General features: G+C 41.5%; 1 protein-coding gene across 2 annotated transcripts in view; it reads right to left on the bottom strand.

Annotated features, from left to right (window-relative positions):
- Window positions 1–286: 286 nt before the first annotated feature.
- The window catches only part of PAQR8 (progestin and adipoQ receptor family member 8), a 45988-nt gene continuing 23524 nt past the window's right edge, over window positions 287–22750 (bottom strand). For both annotated transcript variants that reach the window (XM_060615723.3, XM_078447001.2), the window contains exon 2: window positions 287–6979. In XM_060615723.3, coding sequence (XP_060471706.1) covers window positions 5894–6958 — 1065 coding nt within the window. In that variant the 5' untranslated portion in view covers window positions 6959–6979 and the 3' untranslated portion in view covers window positions 287–5893. The remainder of the gene's footprint in view (window positions 6980–22750) is intronic.

Below are 22750 nucleotides of genomic sequence, written 5' to 3'. Positions count from 1 at the left end.
GTTACATGAGCCTGTATCTCAGCCAGAGTATCATCAAATTACCTACATAGTGTAATGTCTGAAGGGACTGTAATATAACTATCTTGGTATTCCTGTACACTGAGCCAGAGACTGTTGATTATGCACAAAAGAATGGAAGTATTAGGTTGCTTAAAATTTCTAGATCCCAATTTCTGTTTTTTCTTGGAGTTTTATATGACACTGCTAATTTACTTATCATTAACAACATTTTGCCACAGCCTTATTTTTCCCTGGAAGAGATTTATTTTAGTGATGGGTCTATGGATTATCTTTTTTTCCCTATTTTTTTTTTTTTTGCATTTTCTTTAATAAGCACATATTACTTGAAAATGATAAATGGGGGACTTTCTGCTAAATCTGTGTAACTTTTTTATAAGGCAGAGAAGTATTTTTTTTTAAATCCTATATTCAAAGTCATATCACTTGTCAAAATCCCTGGGAGATCCAATTGTTTGAAGAACTGAAAATCCTAATGAAAGATGAGAGGGAGGGCTTGCAGAATCTTGGGAAGAGTATCAATACTAGAGGAATTTCTTATCCAAGAAATCAAGGTATTTTCAAGAACCTGTCACTGTAGAGTGAGATTTGATATTATACTCCAGGCCACCAAAGGCCTGTAGCCAATGACCTTTTGGGCTCTGAGAAGACTGTGAGGTGCAAAGAATGCTTTATTTGGCATCCAAGGACAAGGTGTAAAGTAAGTCACTTTAACCTGCAAAGAAACCATACAACCCTAGCTATTCATGAGGTATTTAGGGTCAAAAGTTAAAATGAGATTCAAGTATGCACAATGGTAAAAGTACTTCACACACTGTAAAGGGCTCTGCAAATATTTGGGTATTGATGTTTCTGATTAGCTGAGCCCTGTATTTGTCTGAAGAAGAAATCAATTTGAGTTTAAACATTACAACTAGTTATGTGACTTTGAACCAATCCTTCCACTTTCTTAGCGTGTTTTCTAGTTTAATGGAGATCTTGTTGGCCTTCCTTCAAACAATTATGTACAAGCTCAAATGGATGTGGAAATTTTTTGGAAAGCATAATGCATGATACGATCTGAGGTGTTATTCTGCAGCCTTTGAGTTGGTCAAGGCCTCCTGGAGTCTAAAATACAGTGCATACCTCTTCCTATGAGATCATGTTAGGTAAGAAAAGCCTTTACCTGAGATAGATAAGCTCTTGAAGTTAATATTTAAATGAATTTCTTTTAAATGCAATGCTTTCCCTTCCATATTATTTTGATAAAAATTCCTTAAAGGATAAGGTGGTTATTCTTTTTTTAAAGGAGGCAGCTAGAGTGCAACATGCTGTTTCCAATTTTCCAAATCAGGGACCTGTACTCAGGACAGTGAAAAGGGCTAGAGAAGCAATGGGAGTTAGAAGAAGCTTTGAGGTGGCCAAAGGTGACAGCCTTGCTGGTGGGGAAGATATTTCTAGCCTCTGGGGTGGGGGGGGGGGGGGAGGAAAAGAGCTCATTCCTTTTGAAAATGTTCTGGCACAAAGCAAGTCCCAGCCTCCCCTGGGTTTGGCCTGCCATCTGGCCCTCAGACTGGGATCAAGACCTAGAGGGGTACCCTGTGATGGTCCACCATGGGAAGATGCTGGTTCTCATTTAGCAGTCTGAAAACTCTCTGCAGAAGGATCCCTGGTTGTTGTTGTTGTTTTTCTTACTGTGGTATCTCCAGAGCTAACATGGTGCCTGCCACCAGCAGATGCTCATACATACTTGATGAATCAGTAATTGAAGAGTGGTTAAACTATTAGCAGTGACAACAGAAGCATTTGCAAACTACCTAGGGCCCCTATTGGTCATGAAAAGGGTTTGGGCAAGAAGGACATCCATAATTCCATCAGCGCCTCAACCCAGGCAAATGGTGTTTTCTTATCGTTGTGATTGTACTATGGCCTAAAGCTGAGTAGCCTGGAGAATAACTTTGTTTTCACAGCTATTTAAATATGAGTTGGGCTACAAAATCCTTTGGTTCATAGGTGCCACATTCCACAATACATCCATTATAATAGTTGTTATAGTATAATTATAATTCATAATTTTTAGATTTAAAAATATAGTCCATCAATTCAAAATTTTGAAATCTTTAGCACTATTGTTCATAATACTAGAAGTATTTATTGAATTAGATGGAAATCCTCAGAGAAATCAACTCCATAGCTTTTGGGGGGTGGCAATATGATCTACTCACAGGTGTGTTATATGTATTTTGGGGGTTGGGGTATGAAGATGTTTTAAGCTTTTGTATTTTCCTACTTCTTGGTGAATATAAAATGTCCTGACCTCCTCCTCCTGGCAATGTTTGTCTAGATAAAATCTTTCTTTAAGATGGGCCTTGTCAAAGTAGCCTTTGTCAAGAGCCTTGTCAAAGAGGGGTGCCTGGGTAGCTCAGTTGGTTAAGCATCTTGACTCTTGATCTCAGCTCAGGACATCATCTCACCATTGGTGAGTTTGAGCCCTTCCAAGGTCTCTGTGCTGACAGCCTGCAGCCTATTTGGGATTCTGTCTCTCCTCTCTGCCTCTTCCCTGCTTGTACTCTCTCTCTTTCAAAATAAGTAAACTTTTTTTTTTTTTTTTAAAGAACCTTGTCAAAGAAACAAGATAATTGTTGACAGTACAACAATCCATATACAAAATCTGTTTAATGGTCATTCGTGTAAGTAGATTTATATAAACAGAAAATAGTTCCATTTTTTCTTTGCGGAGCAATCAAGCAAAACAATAGGACCAACACAATTAATAGCCCAAAGATTTGGATACAATGGCCATGCTAAGACATGAGCGCCATCTGGAGGGCCAGCTTGAAACTACAGTGCAGCATCTGAAGAACACAATATACTTAACATTAAGATAAGGTACCATTTTGTGGACAGGGGGCAACAGAATCAGGAATGAGCTACCTTCATTCCACAGCCTGAGCTCCTACTGTTTCAAGATTCCAATTAGAGGACTGAGAATATTGTTAATGAGTGAGGTACTTTTAGCAAAGGTGGGAAATGAAACTTTAACATCTGAAGCGTACTAACATTAGCTCATTGGTAATTACAAGGCAGGAAGTACTAGGCAAGAGGGAAATAGGCAAATGCGTCCCCATCTGCTGTGTCCTGATACCCCATCTCCTTACCTTGAGTACGGCCTCATACAAATCCATCAAAATTTTTATTCACAAGATGTAAATGACTGATCGTTTAGGTTTTCCAGAGGCATTTACATTTTAATAGAGACAGAGAGATAACTGGCACAATTTCCAGATGTCAACTGTTGGTGAGGCTATGGTGGAGTAAAATAACTTCCTTTATCAAATACTTAATTACTTCTTTTAAATAAACGAAGTCTGTTCCTTGCTGATACACTCATTTTAATGCAAATGTTTTAAAAGGAGTCTTTAATCCTTCAAAAGTCTGAGTAGTTTAAACCATCTGCATTTTCTGTGTTTATATATTTTGAATAAGATACTGGTATTTTAATGAGATACCTAGTCCCCAGTGCTCCTCAAATATCTCTGGTGAAAAATTTTATACTTTTTTAAAAATTTCCAATCACTTGGAGGACCAATACCTGTGCAAATTAAAGTAATAATTTCATGGCAATACCTTAAGAGGTTAGTCTATCTGAACTTGTCACAGACCATTTACAGTGTGTCAGCTGGCCTTGCTCTGTCACCCGCATTTGAAGATCACTGCTCTCTTTCCGGCTTTGTCTTCTAAAAAGTACCTGCCTTTGGCCTGAAGATCTACATCCAACAGGACCACCACCATATCCAAGAGCTTGATTTAAACCTTCCTCCCAACTTTTAAAATACGGTCTTTGAATCCGTAAAAGTGAATATTTCAAACATTTTCTAGTCCCCATTTTAAACTGACCCTCTTGCGATGTGTTTGTACAACCCCCCATTCCCTTGTTTAGTTCAACTGGCTTCAGTTTTGCCAACTTTGTGATGAATTTGGACTAGACACCAGAAGCTTATGTAAGACACTTGGGTAGCACAGAAGTTCAGGTATTTAAGAATTAACAAAGAAATCCATCTAGGAACTCCATGTAGCAGACAAGACATATGCTTTCTTGATATGAAGATTATAGGAAAGCTTCAGTAGAGTGGTTTTTTGTTTGTTTGGTTTTTGCCAAAATGCAGGTTGACAGAGTCTTTTGAATGATAAGTAATTCTGGTGTTCTGACGTTTTTTCATCCACCGGTTGAAAAGCAATGCATTCTTTTTTTCCTTATTCCTATAACCCAAAACTGAAAATTCCACATGGCCATATATTAAGTAAAGTGTTCATACATTTCCATTTATAAGGCACAAAATCCACAAATCTCTCAGAGAAAGGAAGAAAACAAAGACGTGAAGATAACAAAATAACCTAGTAACAGAAAAATTTCATCAAACTGGCCTGAAAACAAAGCAGTTTCCTTTGTAGTAAACAGAGACCTTATCCTGATAGGAAACATGGCCTCTGAGAATACTCCCATGGCTCCTCTGTCAACACAGCCCCCTTCACAGGATTAGTACATAAATCGGTCCTCAGAGAAGGCTGTGCGGCCAGAACACATCAATCGCAAGTACCGCTTATCCCATAGAAGCTACTGGGCAAAAGAAAATTCTAGCTACAGAGTACCTGGTTCACCATTCTTACCCAAAGGAACCTTCAGGCATTAACCCACAGTGAGCACACATGTTCATCTGTCCTGGGGCTTGATTATTTTAAGGATTCAGGTCTAAGTTGAGGTGGTTATCCACCTGCTGGAGGACCTTAAACTAGGGTAGTTATGTGGGTCCTTTATGTCGTGGCATCTAGTTAAGAGGCCAGACCCTGGATTCCTCTTGAAATAATCGAGTCCCTACAGGGACCCTCAGAACTACTTCACTCTATTAGTTTTTGTTTTGTTTTGTTTTGTTTTTTTAACATGTTGGCCCAAATCTGGAGATTCCCTAGCACAAGCCCCAGATTTTCTGGCCTGTAAGGCAGCCCTAATAGATTTCAAGTACTGCAGTCTACAGGTATAAAACAGAAGTGTCCTATGACACAAAACAGTATCCATGCTTACTGGCTGGGTCTCCTGATGGCTCTTGGCACTGCACTTTCTAGTACCATTTACATTATTATTATTATATGAGAATAAGCTTTCTGAATGTCCACATGGATCCAAGCATTTCCTGGAAATATGACTCCTTCATATTCCTCTATATTACCATGCAAGGTACAGATGGGAGTGACAACACTGCAGAGAAAACAGCCAGGCAGACATCATCCTGAGAAAAGAGTCAGTGGCAGAGTAGGGCAAGAGAGAAGGGACCAGAAATCAGATGAACAGAGTAATTCATTATGTCTAAGGGTTTCACTGAGTCATTTTGAAGATTCTGACTTCTCCACCCTGGACAATCTGAAATCCAAATGAAATCGAGTTCTTGGCTCAATTTATTCAATTACCAAAAACCAACATAGTAGGATAGCCATTCCAATACGGTGTGGACCAGCCACACACTTACTTTCCAGTCCCAACTTTTTTATCCCTTCAGCTCCAGGACTTGCCCCTCGAGGCCAAAGTCAGAATTCCCCTACGTTTTCGGGCAGAAAGATCACCCTTAATTTAGTGTCCCATGAATCTTAGCCAAGGTCCCTTCCCTTCCTGTATCTTGTAAGGCTATGACACAGAGGAAAAAGTAATACTCCTTTTATTAGCAACAACTATAACAACAAAATTCTTGAATCCTTTGGCTTTCCAATGCCACGGCATATCCTTGGAAATATGTATTAATTTAAAAGCAACTCTTAAAAGACAAAAAGTCAACTCCTAATGTTGTACTGGGTTTTTCCCCAAATCACGACAGGCTGCCTCCACATCTCACTCCACCTGCCAGCCTCAAGAATCTTTCTTTGTCAGCCTGTCCTTGACTTTGTGCCTCAGGAGGGCTGCAGTGGCAGCGCTGCAGGCCGCCAAGAAGAAGAAAGACAGACAAGCCGTGTAGACAGACAGGGGGCCGTGGCGCTGCTGAAAGATCTCCTGCCGCCCCTGGTAGTCCAGGAGGATGGCCTCCAGCTGGGAGAGCGTACAGATGGCCAGGAAGGCGTGGAAGATCTGATGCCCGTGGCCCACAATGTCACAGGAACCTGGGAAGTACTTCTCAGGAACCGGGCAGGAGAAGAAATAGGCGCTGACCAGGAAGAAGAGGATCTGGAGAGTATGGTACCAGGCCGCCTGCTCCTGGCAGCCAGCCAGGTGGCACAGGGCCACGCGGTGTGCCACGGGGCTGATGTCTAGGACGAAGGCCAGCCCTGCCGGCACCACTTGACAGATCTTCCTCATGACTGGGTAAGGCCTGCGGTAGCGATACTTGGCATAGCAACAGCCGGCGCAAGATAACCAGCCACAGAAGGCAGCTGCTGGCAAGAAGAAGAGCCAGAACAGCTCGTACCAGGCCTGGTCGGAGCTGTAGAAGAAGTGAGCCAAGGCACTGCCATACTGGTAGACGCTCACGCCCACGTAGTCCACGAAGTAGAAGGTGTAGTGCGAGAGCTCCGACTTGGACTGCAGCAGGTGGGCCAGAAGGCTGCACGTGAGGTAAGTGATGGAGGACAGGATAAAGAGGAGCAGGGGCAGCGAGCGGGTGGAGGCCCACGGCAAGGCCTCGGCCTCAGCGAAGGCCCAGAATCGCAAGAGGACGGCCAGGGCGGCCAGCAGGTGGGTCCACACGTTGACCACCTCGTTGTGCTTCTGAAAGAGGCTGAAGAAGTAGTAGCGCCACTCGTGGCCCGTAGGGCGGTAGCCGGTGTGGATGTAGGGCTCCCGGAAGAGCTGGGGCACGTCCGTCTCGGGGACGGTGCAGGGCATCTTGGGAAGGCCGTCCTCCAGGAGCTTGGGCAGGCGGCGCAGCTGCTGCCCGCTCACCGACAGGGTGCTCAGGCGCTCCAAGATGGCGGTCGTCATGGCGGCCAGCGGGGCGGCAACCTGCAGAGAACAGAGGAAAGTCGGCAAACCGAGAGACAGGCGGACGGGGCAGAGGCGGCGAGGGCCGTGGGGTTGCTTAGGGCTTCGAGTGCGTTAGGGGAGCCGGGGAGCGGCAGACAGCTTCTTTGAGCCTCATTTTTGTTTCATCGGTACGTAATCGAGTTGGACTAAGACACCACCCCCCCCCCCCCTTACCACCCTAAGATTGGGGTTTCGTCTCTACTACCCACTGCGGTGTGAAGGCACATCTTGTAAGATAGGGCTGTTAACCAGCCTGTTTTAATGATATCAGGAAGGTACGTAAGGGTACCTTTAGAGGTACCTTGAAGTTTCCCAGATGTTATTAAAATGTAGTTACCACACAGGCTTTAATAGTATGAGACATTATATTGAAATATTAAAAATTATAAATATTGATGTTACTAATGACAGCTTACATTTCTTGACCACCTGATCTTAAAATATTCACTAATTTCACCAGTAACTTGAAAATCTGAGATAAGCAGTAGAAACTTGAACTTCAGAGTAAAGATAGGCAAATGAGTCATCAATTTGGTTGGTAAAGACCAATACATATTCTGGGAAATACTTTAACAGTTAAAAAAAATTAACACCTGGCCTAAATTCAGCATAAAAATCTAACTGTAAAAGTTGGGGGGGGGGGGGTTTGTTTTGTTTTATTTTTAAATTATGCTTTTTTTGTTTTCTTTTTAAATTAAATTGGAAAGTAAGTCGTTTTGCATTTGCTCTCCTGGGCACCTAAATCTGTACCCAATGAATTGTAGACCTCAAAAATGTTTAACTTACACTTAGAATTTTTTTTACATGACAGATGAGCCAGAGGAGCATAGCAATTATTTCACAAAATATATCACAAAAGAGCTGCAAAATTTCATGTGAATTTTTTTGGTAAAGAAATGGATTTTCAGCATGTATACAGCTACCTTCTGTACTTCATATTTTCTAACCTCTTTTCCTCAGACCAGTTCAAAATCTGATTGATTTATTGAAATGGCTCCTTTCCTTCAGAGCCCTTCTGCTGGGAGAGATACAGCAAGTGCTTCTCAAAGTATTACTAATTTTAGTGAAGAAAATGTAATCTTCCGACTCACGTTTCTTAATCAATATTGAAAAAGAAAAAAATTAGATAATGATCTAAAATAGGGCATGAAAATTAATAAAATGTAAAAAAAAAAAAAGCTCAGGGAGACGTGGAGTCAATCCTTGGTTTGGGGCTACTTTCTGGGTAACTTAGGGCAAGTTATAGAGCTGTCCAGGCTTCAGTGTCTTCATCTGTAAAATAGGAGTAATAATTCTGCATACCATATGGATAGTTGTGATGGTTAAATGAGAAACTCTAAAATATAAAATGCTTACTAAGGATTATGGAGTCAGAAGGACAAAAAGAGGGAGAGTGGGAGAGAGGGAAAAAACAGTCATCAGAATACCTTAATTCATTAAAAAAAAAAAAAAAAAAAGAAAAGAAGGGGCACCTGGGTGGCTCAGTTGGTTGAGCGTCCGACTTTGGCTCAGGTCATGATCTCGTGGTCCGTGTTCGAGCCCCGCGTCAGGCTCTGTGCTGACCGCTCAGAGCCTGGAGCCTGTTTCAGATTCTGTGTCTCCCTCTCTCTCTGACCCTCCCCTGTTCATGCTCGGTCTCTCTCTGTCTCAAAAATAAATAAACGTTAAAAAAAATTAAAAAAGAAAAAGAAAGAAAGAAAAAGAAAGAAAGAAAGAAAGAAAGGAAGGAAGGAAGAAAAAGAAAACAAAAGAAAAAGCTAAGCAGTGCTTCTGCTGTCAGCCAGCAGGAGGATCCAAGAGCCTGAGTTAAGACTCCTTCAACTAAACTCCAGTGGCAGTTGGTGACAGCACAGCAGAGGTAAAGGAGAGGGACAGGGAATGGTGGGAACAGATGGAGTATGCCAGCCCTAGGATCAAGTGGACGCACTGCATGGCTGGGCCTAGGACATGGGGCAATGTTTCAAGTTGTCTGGTAGCTATTGGCTGAGAAGTATGTGGCCTGGGGGACCTGGGCTTTGTTGAAGCTCTGGGGAATTAAAGAGCTCTATTCTTTAGATACAGGCTTCTTCCATCTCTTGTGAAGTAGAGAGAAAAATCAGAAATATTGGTCTGATTTTGTGGTTGGGAAAAGTAAAGGTGAGTCACTGGGGATATGAGCTGTAGAATTGCTCCACCTTAGCATTGCTGTCTAAGATCAAGGGTGTTTCCATCATCCCTGGGCACCCAAACCAATTGGAGACAATTCCACATCTAAAGTTAAATAACACATGTCTGTACAATTTCTGCCCATCATTGTCTTCTCAAAATAGGATGTCTGGGACAATAGGTTCTTATAAACCAAACAAAGCAAGTGAATTTCTAAAGACCGAAAACTCAGGTTTTGATTGTCTAATGGTTGGAACTCAACACAGTTTAGACATGGGAACCAACTGGCATCTGTCCATTCTGAGGACATGATCTGACAGATCATGATACTGCTTTATTGTCAGTTTCTAGAAAACCCTGTCTGCAGAGCTCTGACCCCAAGTGTTCCTCCAGTCCTCATACCACTAACCTAACTTCATGGCTTTATGTTGAGTTCTTTTCAGAAAATTATTTCTAGTTCTCTCTTACAGAAAATAAACTAGGAAAGGTTTTAGAACTAAGAAGTACAAGACCTAACGGTTTTAACTTTAACTTCAAAGGAAAGGATGCACAGGGGGAAAAAATGGCAGAATCATTATTTCCCTTGCAAATGAGAGCTTCTTTTCCAAGGATCTTTAATTATTTTTAATGTTTATTTTTGAGAGAGAGAGAGAGAGAAAGAGCAAGTGGGTGAGGGGAAGACAGAGAGGGAGACAGAATCTGATGCAGGCTCCAGGCTCTGAGCTGTCAGCACAGAGCCCTATGGGGGGCTCAAACTCACGAACTGTGAGATCATGACCTGAGCCGAAGTTGGATGCTTAACCGACTGAGCCACTCAGGTGCCCCTCCAAGGATCTTTAAAGTGCTGCCACACCAGCCTCAGGGTCTCCTTAATAACCCCATCCTCTGGAGTGTGTAGCCCAACACCCACAGAGAGACCTGGTAGTTGCAGGGACACTACCACAATGGCCTCCGACTCAAGATATGATGTCTTATCTGTCAGTAATGAGGGTGCTGCAAAGATCTAGGTCATCTATGTGTGGGTGAAGAGGATCTAAATTTTTACACTTTGGAAGTGAAAAATGAAAAATTCTAAACTAACAGTCAGAAAGAGAGGGGATTATTTCTTTGTCCTTTGCTTAGCAACTGCCCCTTCCCCTGCCATAAAATTCTCCCTTCACCAGAGAGCAGCCACAGCAATGGTAACAAAGTATAATTTTTAAAATCAGCATTAACTTCAGAAGTGCTGTCAAGTGGAGTCCCCCCATAGTTTACCCCCATAGACAGGATTTACCTTCACTGTTCCAGAGTGTGCAGTACTTCCAGAAATAGTCTTCAAAGGGCCAACTAGAAAGTTTGAGAATCTTTCTTGGAGGAAATCACCTGTTGGCATCATGATACTGGTGCAGGCACATACCTCCAGCCTTTCCAGTCCCAGCTCTGACTAAAGCTCAGACTAAGGGTGCCTCCCTCATTCCTGGCCTCGTCCCCATGACTTCTCCCTGAGCTAATATGGCCATCGGCTGACCAAGATGCTACCTTAGAATGATCTCTTCGGCACAGGGTATGCTCCAGCTCCTCTGCTGAAACAGCTGAAATGGAATCTTCCTGAAGAATCCTCATAAACTGGCTAAACTCAAGTCATATTTTGATCATGTGCAGAGCTCTGGAGGAGCTCTGTTGATCACCTGCTCAACAATACTGCAGACTACAAAGGCCACAAAGGAAGAATACAGTAAGACCCCTTTCCCCAAGCAGCCTACAAGAAGATTCAAACTTCATGAATCTATAGCCAACATCACTGGACTGCATATAATTATTAAGTAGACTGAAATACAAACAGGTCTCCAGAGCGGAGCTCACTCGGGGCACACTGGGACTTAAACAAGTAAAGGGGTGAGGAGTGGGGCATTTCAGGAAGGGGGCAAAAGGGAATTCCCAGGAAGGGAATGCTGTGGCTTCTTTGTGGGCCCATAAACAGAGGGGCTGTTGGGGAGTAATCAAGAAGCGAGTGGGGTAGGTGCCACAGCATTACTGAAAGGAGTTTAGATTTGATGTTGCAGAAAGAAGATGGGAGTTCATGTCTCATCCTTGAAGCTTTAAGCCTGTTTGATCCTCATCTCACCTGAGCTGTGGGGATTCATGCTGCTGACCAATGCCCCTCTCTCAGCCTTAGTGATGCTACCCTCTCTGGTCTTGCCTGTTTTCTTCTCCCACCACCCCTGTCAACTCTGGTGTTTCCAGGGGTCTGCCATCTGCCCCTTTTCTACCTCCACGGTCCCTCTGGTGCGGGTACTTCTCCCACACCCTTGGCTTTAGCTAGCACCTGTACCAGATGATTCCCACACATATACCTGTAGCCAGATCTTTCCTGAAATTTGGATTCAAATATCCAGTGGCTCTGGATTTGTCCAACTGACTATCCCATGGGCACTTCAAGCTCAACATCTTCAAACTTGTCCTTCAACCCAGATTTGACCCTTCCCCTACATCTAATCAGTCATCTAGGCCTGTTGGTTTTATCTCACCATTTCTGGAATCCATGCATTCTTTCCATTTCTACTGCTCTCCACTCAAGCCTTCAAAATGAACTGATGCAGAGGATAAAAACAGCAGTGTCATAACTGACCTTCCTTCCTTAAGTGATGGTTCCCCTGCCTCATGTCCGCCACACCCTCTCTTCTCTGAACCACTTCAGGGTGATAGTTTAAAAACGGAAATCTGAATACCACTCCCCTCCCCATGGCCCCCAGGAGCTCACCATTGCTTGTTTACAACACAGACTTTAAGCCCTTACCAGTCCTACTTCTGTTGACCACTTTCCTCTCAATCCACACCTCCAGGCCACTTTAATGGCCTGGATCACAATACTGGGAGTTTTTCAAAAGTGCCACACTCTTTATTTCCACACATGATGACAAGCCTCCAGTCAGTCCAGCAACCCAGCTCATCAACATTCTGCCCAGGAGCCAGCTCCACCAGGAAGCCTCTCCTACCCCCCAGACTGGGTTTTAGGGCTCTTCCCAGCACACTTCTGTCCTGGAGTCCTTATCATTGGTTTACTCTGCTCACTCCCCTATTTGTGGCCAGCTCTGTTAGTGTGCAAGTTCCCATGTCTAAAATGGTACTCAGCATATAAAATTATACACCTAATCATTATTTACTGAATAAATAGTACTTTAGGCCCAGACATATGGCACCAATTTCCTTCTGTTCAGCAAGGTCAAGGGAAAAAAGAAATAATGGTTTGGGAATCAGAGGATCTGGCTATTCCATATTTGCTCTACTCAATTAGCTGTGTGTTAATGCCTATGACATTAAACTATTCAGTGTAACTTTCTCCATTAAAAAAAGGTAGGTGGGAGGTAATTTCCTGTCTTTCCATTTTTCAGGATAAAAAGAGGATAATAATAATAAAATGTGCAGTAGTTGAATAGTGCTTTGAAGAGACAAAACATGCACATTAAAGTACTAGTAATATTTAAAGAACTCACAAAAGGATTATAACTTGTAATATATATATATATATATATATATTTTTTTTTTTTTTTTTTTTTTTTTTTTTGCCTTATATCAGATGTTAATGCAGTCTTTGAAAACTGAAAAGACAAGACATTTAAAGTTTTTGGTTCATTTCTGGGAATCCTTATAACACCTTCCCCAACTGCTTTATAAAGAGTTTTAATTAGACTCAGGTTATAATAGAATTGGAACTTAAAGTTCTATTTTAATATGAACTGTTATTTAACTCTATTTTAATAATGAGTATGGTACCTGTGCCATGAATTCAGGTAATGTTTATATAAGAAAGTGTTAAAAATATTACATTACATTTTGGTTTAAGTAGGGGTCCAGTCTTAAAGTTCTATTTCAGGTGCTCCTTTAAACTGTTTAGAAAAATTAAAGATAATTACTATAAGGCAGAATAGAATTTTCTAGCAATATGTTGCTATGTTCATAGCAATAAGTTGACATTTTAGTCAAGAATTGTATATTTACATTTTCTTTTAAAAAAGAAATCACAAAGTATGCATTTTTTTAAATGTTTATTTTTTTTGAGAGAGAGACACACACACAATGTGAGCAAAGGAAGGACAGAGAGAGAGAGGGAGACACAGAATCTGCACAGGCTCCAGGCTCTGAGCCATCAGCACAGAGCCCAATGAGGGGCTCAAACCCATGAACCGTGAGATCGTGACCAGAGTAGAAGTCAGAGGCTTAACTGACTGAGCCACTCAGGTGCCCCTCAAAGTATGCATTTTTAAGGTTTGGTTTTGTTTACCTAGTTTTGATGAATGAAAACTACCCAGAATGCATTTCCTTTTCAGTAATTTAATTTTTTTATTTTAATTTTTTTTTTTTAGTAACTTAATTTTTTTTTAAAGGAAAGATGTTTTACAGTTGTCGTTGTTGTTGTTGTTTTAAGTTTATTTATTTATTTTGAGGAGAGAGAGAGAGCGAGGTAGGAGCAGAATCCCAAGCAGGATGTGTGCTGTTAGCACAGGGTCCAACTCAGGCCTTGATCCCACAAACCATGAGATCATGACCTGAGCCAAAACTAAGAATCAGACGCTCAACCAACTGAGCCACCCAGGCACCCCTCAGTAACTTTAAATAAAACAATGAAATGACCTGTTTCTGTGTTGCGGTCCTCTGGAAACATAGTGCAAACAATGTCCATAAATAACCATTTAACATAAATAAATAAAGTGTCCATAAATAACTATTTAACTTTCAGATAGAAGCCGTGTGGATGAGTAGTGCAGCGCCTGGACCTGTCTCCAGTCTCCTAGTAACCAATTTAACCACTTATACCAGGTATGCCCATGCCCTCACTGCTCCTTGTAACCTCTTCCACGTGCTGGGTTCCCTCTCTGGAGGGGCTTAGAAGTGGCATGGCCATTGTCCTACTTTGGGTCCTCATTATCTCCCACAGGTACCTCTTTGGGATATAGAAGGCCTTCCCTCTGGTCCCTACCTGTGTATCTCCATGACTAGTTCCAACCGTCCCCTGACCCTGCCACTTTTATTTTGTGTTCCAGTAATTCTGCCATCCTTTCAGGCCTTTGTACACAAGCACAAAGGCATGGAGTGCCCAGAGCACTGATGCCTACGGCCAAGTTCAGATTTCCCCTGTGAAGCCTTCCCTTCAGGCACTCCTTTGCCTCTGCCACCCCTGCACTACCCTCCACTATAAGCCTCTCCTTTCTGTATAAATACAGTGTCCTGGTTTACATTACAAGCATACCTTGTTTTGTTGTGCTTTGCTTTATTGTGCTTTGCAGATATTGCATTTTTTTAAGATTTTATTTTTAAGTAATCCCTACACCCAACTTGGGGGCTCAAATCACAACCCCAAGATTAAGAGTCATATGCTCCACCAACCCAACCAGTCGGGCACCCCTGCATTTTTTTAAAAGTATGCTCTATGCCCAACATGGGTGTTGAACTCATGACCCCAAGATCAAGAGTTACATGCTCTACTGACTGAGCCAGCCACGTGCCCCCAGTTACTGCATTTTTTATAGACTGAAAGTTTGTGGCAATACTGCATACAGTAAGTCTATCAGAGCCATTTTTCCAACAGCATTTGTTCTCTTCATGTCTCTATCCCATTTAGTTAATTCTTGTAATATTTCAAGTTTTTTTTTCATTATCATGTTTGTTATGCTGATATGTGATCAGTGATCTTTGTTGTTACTATTGTAATTGTTTGGGAGTGCCATGAACTGTGCCCATTTAACAATGCAGACTTAATCATTGTGTTTGTTGATTGCTCCACTGACCAGCCAATCCCTGGTCTCTCTTCCCTTCCTCAGGCCTCTCTATTCCCTGAGACACAACAATACTGAAATAAGGCCAATTAACAACACTACAATGGCGTCTCAGTAGTATTCAAGTGAAAGGAGGAGTCACACCTCTCTCACTTTAAATCAAAAGCTAGAAATGATTAAGCTTAGTGAGGAAGACATGTTGAAAGCCAAGATAGGCCCAAGTTGTGAATGTAAAGGGGAAGTTCTTGAAGGAAATCAAAAGTCCTACTTCAGTGAACACGCGCATTATTAGAAAGTGAAACAGCCTTATTGCTGAGCTGAAGAAAATTTTAGCAGTCTGGATAGAAGATTAAACCAGCCACAATGTTCCCATAAGCCAAAGCCTAATCCAGAGCAAGGTCCTAACTCTCTTCAATTTTGTGAAGGCAGAGAGAGGTGAGGAAGCTGAAGAAGAAAAGTTTGAAGCCAGGTGAGGTTGATTCATGAGGTTTCAGGAAAGAAGGCATCTCCATAACAGGCACAAGGTGAAGCAGGAAGTGATGTAGAAGCTGCAGCAAGTTACCCAGAAGATCGAGCTAAGAGAATTCATGAAGGTGGCTACACTAAATAACAAATTTTCAGTATAGATGAAACAGCCTTCTATTGGAAGGAAATGCCATCTAGGATGTTCACAGCTACAGAGAAGTCACTGCCTGGCTTCAAAGCTTCCAAGGACAAGCTGACTCTCCTATTGCAGAGTAATGCAGCTGGTGATTTTAAGTTGAAGCCAGTGCTCACTGACCACTCCAAAAATCCTAACGCCCTTAAGAATTATGCTCAATCTACTTGCTCTGTACTCTACAAATGCAATAACAAAGCCTGGATGATAGCACATGTTTAGAATATAGTTTACTGACTATTTTAAGCCCACTGTTGAGAACTACTCTCAAAAAAAAAAAAAAAAGATTCCTTTCAAAATATTGCTGTTTATTGACAAAGTACCATCACCCAAGAGCTCTGATGGAGATGTACAACAAGTTGATGTTGTTCTCATGTCTGCTAAAACAACATCCATTCTGCAGCCATGGATCAAGGAGTAATTTCAACTCTCAAGTCTTATTATTTAATTCATAATTAAATTCTATAGTTTATAAATTAAATTATAAAATTTATAATATGAATTAAGTCAAATGTTATTCAATTCACATTTCATAAGGCTATAGCTGCCATAGGCAATGATTCCTCTGATGGCTCTGGGCAAAGTAAACTGAAAACCTCCTGGCAATAATTCATGACTCTAGACGTCCTTGAGCACATTCATGGGCAGAGGTCAAAATACCAACATTAACAGAAGTTTGGAAGCAGTGGATTCCAACCCTCAGGGAGGACATTGAGGGGTTCAATACTTCCATGGAGGAAGTAAGTGCAGAAGTGGTGGAAACAGCAAGAGAATTAGGACTGGAAGTGGAGCCTGAGGATGTGCCTGAATTGCTGCAAGCTCTGATGAAACTCAAGTGGATGAAGAGCTGCTGCTTCTTATGGATGAGCACTGAAAGTCGTTTCTTGAGATGGAATCTACTCCTGGTGAAGATGCTGGGAAGACTGTTGAAATGACAATAAAGGATTTAGAATATTATATAAACTTAGTTGATAAAGCGGTGGTGGTGTTTGAGAGGAGGATGGAATCCCAATTTTGAAAGAAGTTCTACTGTGGGAAAATACTATCAAACAGTATCACATGCTACAGAGAAATTGTTCATAAAGAAAGAGTCCACTGATGAAGCAAACTTCACTGTCTTATTTTAAGAAATTGCCACAGGCACCCCAACTTCAGCAACTACCACCCCGACCAGCCAGCAGCCATCAACATCGAGGCAAGACCCCTTACAGCAAAAATATTGTAACTCAGTGAAAGCTCAGATGATGGTTAGCATTTTTTAGCAATAAAGTATTTTTAAATTAAGGTATATACATTGTTTTTTAAAGATGTAATGCTATTATACGCTTCATAGACTATAGTATAGTATAAACATAACTTTTATATGCACTAGGTAACCAAAAAATTCATTTGGCTCCCTTTATTATAATACTTGCTTTACTTTGGTGGTGTGGAACTGAACCTGCAATGTCTTTGAGGTGTGCTTATATATTCTCTGTCCACTAAACTATAAGGTCCTTTGAGGGCTTGAAAATCTTTTATCACCTCCCACTGTGCCTAGCACATAGGAGATGTTCCTATTAGTTGTTGTTGAATAAATGACTGAATGGAGTGAAAATGTCATAATAATAATAACAACAACAACGAAAATAACAAACACATGGTGTTTATCACATGCCCAACAGTGTTCTAGGTACTTTGCAAATATTAGCTCATTTAAACTTCCTAACAGCTATCTGGCATTAGTATTATTATTGTCATCATATCCATTTTACAGTTGATGAAACAGAAACACAGAGAGGTTAAGCAACTTGCCCAAGCTACACAATAAGTCCCAGAGCCAGCAGGTAACCCGAAGCAGTTGCCCCTAGGCTCTTAACCACTATGCCCTCAAAAACTGTGCTCTAAAACCAAACCCAAATATGATGATATGCAACTTCAGATATGCTGCTGTAAAACTGCTTTGCTCCGTTAACAAAGATAATTTGTAGCTGGCCTTACAAAAGCAATCAGTATCAAAAAACTCAGTTATTTGCCATTGAGTGTATTTGTAAATCATATTCCAATACTGTCCAAGAGAAGAAAATGTGATTTCCATAAAATCTTACTGAAATTGATCAGATGATCCAAGTGGGTCTGTAACCCAGATAAAAGTGATCCTAAACCCAATGGGTTTCTTTCATCTTAGAGACATGTCATTTGTTATGGCTGGCTTTGCAGAACTGGTGTGGTGAGACATTCCAATCACAAACCTAATGACTGAAGTCATTTATCAGCCTGTTGGGGGAAAGCATACTAACATTGAGACCAGTCACTGAATTCTGCTACATCTGTAGCATGCTATCTAAAAGGTCTTTTCCATGATTAGCAAATTAGAGAATTAAATGAAAAGTTCCATATTTGGCAAACGGACATAGTTTGCTACTGATGACATTTTATCTGGAGGCCAAATAGAAGTGCTCCAAAGCAGTGATATTCCCTGGTCTGTTACAAGGACCCTAGTTTAATGGACCACAAGCTTAGAATAGCTGATTCCCTGGAAAAGCACCAGATGAGGAATTTAAAATCCCGATTTCTAGTTCCAGCTTATGGGACCTTAGGCAAGTCTCTCAACCTCCCTATACTTGGTGTCCTTGTCCATAAAGTGGAGGTATAATCTCTACAAGCTGTAAAATTCTGCAATTCATCTGGGCTGTGTTTTGCTTTGTATAAAAGATCAAGCAGTGTGCTGAAATCACCAAAGAACAGATCCTGTGACATCACCTCATGTCACTGTTGGGGGGTGGCTCACACAGATGGCAGGAAGGTGGCCTGCTGGTTGTTGGACAGAGAACAAAAGAGCAGCGATTTCCATCAAAGAGAGCAGAAGAAATGCTTCCAGAGTCCATAGAAGCCAAGCATCACACATCACTGCATAACTATAAATGGCTGGGAAGAAACAACAGCCAAAACGCCAACTTGGGGTCAATTAACAAGGACTGGAACCTTCTCTGAGCAGCCTTTGGCACAACAGAGACAGACATGAAGTTTCAAACAGCCTCAAACAACCTCAGGATCTCCAGTCATTCATCAAGTGAGAGGCTGCTGGGCCTATATCGATCTTTGTTTTTTGTTGTTTTTTTTTTTAAGTTTATTTATTTTGAGAGAGGGAGAGTATGCACGTGCGCGCGTGCACACACACACACACACACACACACACACATATTGGAGAGGGGCAGAGGGAGAGAGAATCCCAAGCAGGCTTGGCACCATCAGGGCAGAGCCTCCTTTGGGTCTTGATCCCACAACCGTGAGAATATGACCCGATCTGAAACCAAGAGTTGGATGCTCAACCGACTGAGCCATCCAAGAGCCCCTCACATTGATCTCTGTAGCCACATCTGACAAATATCGTATCAGTGTTTATAAAGTCATATTTTAAAGAGTGGGACTACCAGAAGAATCCTGCTATTTAGCAGAGATAATTTGGACATGAAGTCAGATTCACCAATGGTCAATGCATATTTTCTCCATATTTAAGAAAACCTAACATATAAATAACATCTCAATATCCAAAAATGGGAGATCTGATTTCATAAATTATGATAAATCTATACAATAGAATACTATGCACCTATTAAAATAATTATGTAGATATTTACATATATTGTTATAGAAAGATATATGTGTTTTTGTTGGTGTTTTCACTGTAGTCTCCCCTACACTTAGATAGGGTCTGACTAGTACATTATGAATGCTCAACAGGGATTTGCTGAATATTAAAATGAACAGAAGACATTGTTACAAGGGAGAAGCAAATTAAATGAATGTGTCCCATTTTTTTAAACATATGCATGTGGCACAGAATAAGCATGGGATCGTGAATAATCAAAACATTAATACAGACATTGTTACATGGTGGGATTGTGGGGAATTTATTTTTTTCTAGGGTAGATACTATCATTACAATACTTTTTAAAAATAAACATTTACTACTTTTGTAACTGAAAAATGGTTATTGCTACTCTACAAATAGGAATATTTGACATAAATATGTAAAACTTGGTAAAACATGATTAATGAGTACAATGGATTTTAAGACACTCTCCCTCAACTCCCCCCACCAAAAAAGGCCACCCCAGCATTATGAAGAAATACATATTTATTTGCATTATTCTATGGATTTTGAGCTCAACTAGTTAGCATATCATACTAATTATTATTAGAAGCAACCTATCTATACTTGCCATAATGTAAGCCAATGGTCATGGGAGTTGTGAAGGGGAAAAAAAATATGTAACATCTGCCATTAAGGCAACAATCCTGTTCTCTTAGATTGGGAAAGTCAATATATGCAATATTGTCAAAAGACTTTTCTCACAGCATACAAACCCAAATGGCCTTAATAATCCAGTCAATCCCTGACCACCTGGGCTTCTGGCATGGCTGAACCCTGCCTATAAAAAGAGTGAGGTGCTCCTGTGTCACAGATACACCAGAAACACATGTCACCTTCTAGGCTCAATGACCTTTCCAATTCTGAATCTCTTCCTCTGTGGATCCCCATAATATTGATAGGAGAAAGAAAAGATGACCTTAGTTTGCTGTGGTGCTCTGGGAAAGGATGAGCAGAGGGTATTTCCTCTGAGTGCCTTTCTTTCTCCAGCTGGAACCCTCAGGCTGGGATTCCTGCATTTTCTTTATTGTTACTTCATATGCTTCCCACATCTCAGGTAGTCTCACTTGAACAGGTACTGTTTTCAAAATGCATCATTACAGACACAGAATGTACCTTCCACAGGCAATAAATAGTATCTGCATTTAATTCCACTGGCAGGATTTAGAGGCGCTGGGAACAGTTTAGAACACATTGAGCAGTCCAAAGTCAATCAACAGGTTAGCTGGGCATGATGATTGCTTTTCTTCAGAGACTTCTTGTTTGGGTAAAGGTAAGCTGTGCTGTCTGAAATGCCTGCTAATTAATGCCTAGGGACAGGAGTCCCCCGAGACTTTCCGTAAGAGTGTAACTACAGGCTTCATTAGGTATGGTCTGGCACAGTAACACAGCCTCTAGCTTGGTCCAGCCTGTTGCCTGCAAGAAGCTTCATCACCCACCTGCAGTCCTGCTGGGACTGGGGCCAACCCAGGTGAACCCTGAAGAGAGCTGCAGATTCCACTGGCAGGAAATCAATCTGGGAAATGTACTTTCCATAGCAGAAGAATCTGATAACAAATTAAGCCCAGGTTGGAGCAGATGTAAGGTATGCGGTTTCCCTAGCAATGAAAAGTTAACCCTTTTGCAGCTGATGCAGTACACTCTCCTGGTAGTCCCAAGACCTGCACTTTTTATTTGCTCCTAAGAGTCAAGCAAACCACTTCATTCTCAGTTTCTCTTCAGATATCCTCAAGCCCTTAATTCAATTCCACATTGGTCATGAAGCCTTCCTTCTCCAGGCCACCTTGATTTCTTTTCTCCCTGAACGCTTACCTACCTATTCCACACATTTGGTAAGCAGAACATCCAGACTCGAGCACCATATCACTGTGTGTGTAGAAAGGCTTGTCTCTCCTGTGGATTGGGTTGCAAGCTTCTTATGACAGGAACACTGACTTACTCATCCTTTATCTCTCCTATCAGCAACTATCAGAGTTAAAGGTGCCCCAGAATGCATCAATAGATAATTGTTCAAGGACAAAGTGAAATAAGATTCCCCTCTGGCCATTTGCTTCTAAAGGTAAAACCAGTGAGATCTTCGATAATGAAAATGTGAGCATTTTTCAAAAGGAAACAACATTTGAGTTGGATGTGTTTATCTGTGTGTGGTTCATCTACGTGGTAGGTATCCATAACAGTGTTTAAACTGTTAACTGATTTCCAGTCACCAGCTCACTTTTGGTCTATCTCCTCTTACCATTAGCACTTTTGTGCCCAAGAATGCCTAAGCAAAGATGCAGGAAATAGAGACACCAGGCAGAAAAAAGATAAAGTAAAATAACATCAGAGCAGGAGTTAGCAGATTGGGAGACCTACTTTTTTATTCTTGTTGCAGAGAAGAAGACAGAACAGACTGTCCATCCTGGTTCCCTGAACAAGCTACACACTTTCCCAGTGTTAGCTGTACCCGTCTATGCCTAGCAAAGTCTGCTTCTCTCTCACATTCAGGCTCAGATATAGCCTCTTCTGTGCAGTTTAGCAACAGCCTCAAGCAGACTTAATCACATCCTGTCATACCCGCCTTAGCATTATGTTGTAATTGACTGTATACATGTCTTCCTTTACACTAAATTGTGAAATTCACTGAATTGCATGAGGACATTATTCAAGACATTAAAAAAATTTTTTTTTAGTTTCTGTTACTTGATTATGAGAATACCTGAGGCACAGATCAGTTATTTAAATGATCTATTCAAAGCCTTAAACCAAATTAGCCCTTAAGATATGGACAGACCCCACCACTTCTGACTTCTGTGTCCCAAGAGCCAGCCACCTGTGTTTTAGATAAAGAAAGTCCCTCAAACGTAAATGGAAAAAGAAGAGCTGGATGAGAAGTTGGTACCTGTGTGCCTCTGACCTGCTGATGACCAGGAATCCTGGCTCCCTGTAACATCCTAGGTGTGTTAGCCAGAGCCTCCTCTCCTGGGACATTCGGCGAGGGCTCTCTGAAGGGGACCTCTGAAGACCCCTCTCCACTTCTCAGTGTGACCTTTTCTACAATTTGTAGTAGTAATTCATAATCAATAGCTGGTCTGGTTGAAAATCATTAGTCATTCCATACAGGAGCTTCTGTTTGAAAAGTTCAGACCAATAACTATAAACTATCTCACATAGCTCCAGCTTTCCTCTCGATTATATGACAACTACCCACCTGCCTGGCCTGCAATTTCTACCAAGGTCATGATTTTTATCAGTCAGGACTGCTTTAGTTCCAAGATTTCAGATTTTGAAGTTCCTCCTTCCTGGTCACAACATCTCACTTCCACCCTCTAACACACTAGGCTCCTCGTGACCTCTGGTCCCCCAACCTTTTTCCTCCTTTTTTTTTTTTTTAATTTTTTTTTTTTTTTAACGTTTATTTATTTTTGAGACAGAGAGAGACAGAGCATGAACGGGGGAGGGTCAGAGAGAGGGAGACACAGAATCCGAAACAGGCTCCAGGCTCTGAGCAGTCAGCACAGAGCCCGACGCGGGGCTCGAACTCACGGGCTGTGAGATCATGACCTGAGCCGAAGTCAGAT

Source organism: Panthera onca, chromosome B2 (assembly GCF_046562875.1).
Source record: "Panthera onca isolate mPanOnc1 chromosome B2, mPanOnc1 haplotype 2, whole genome shotgun sequence".
Taxonomy (NCBI): domain Eukaryota; kingdom Metazoa; phylum Chordata; class Mammalia; order Carnivora; family Felidae; genus Panthera; species Panthera onca.
This window is presented reverse-complemented; position numbering and strand designations above follow the sequence as displayed.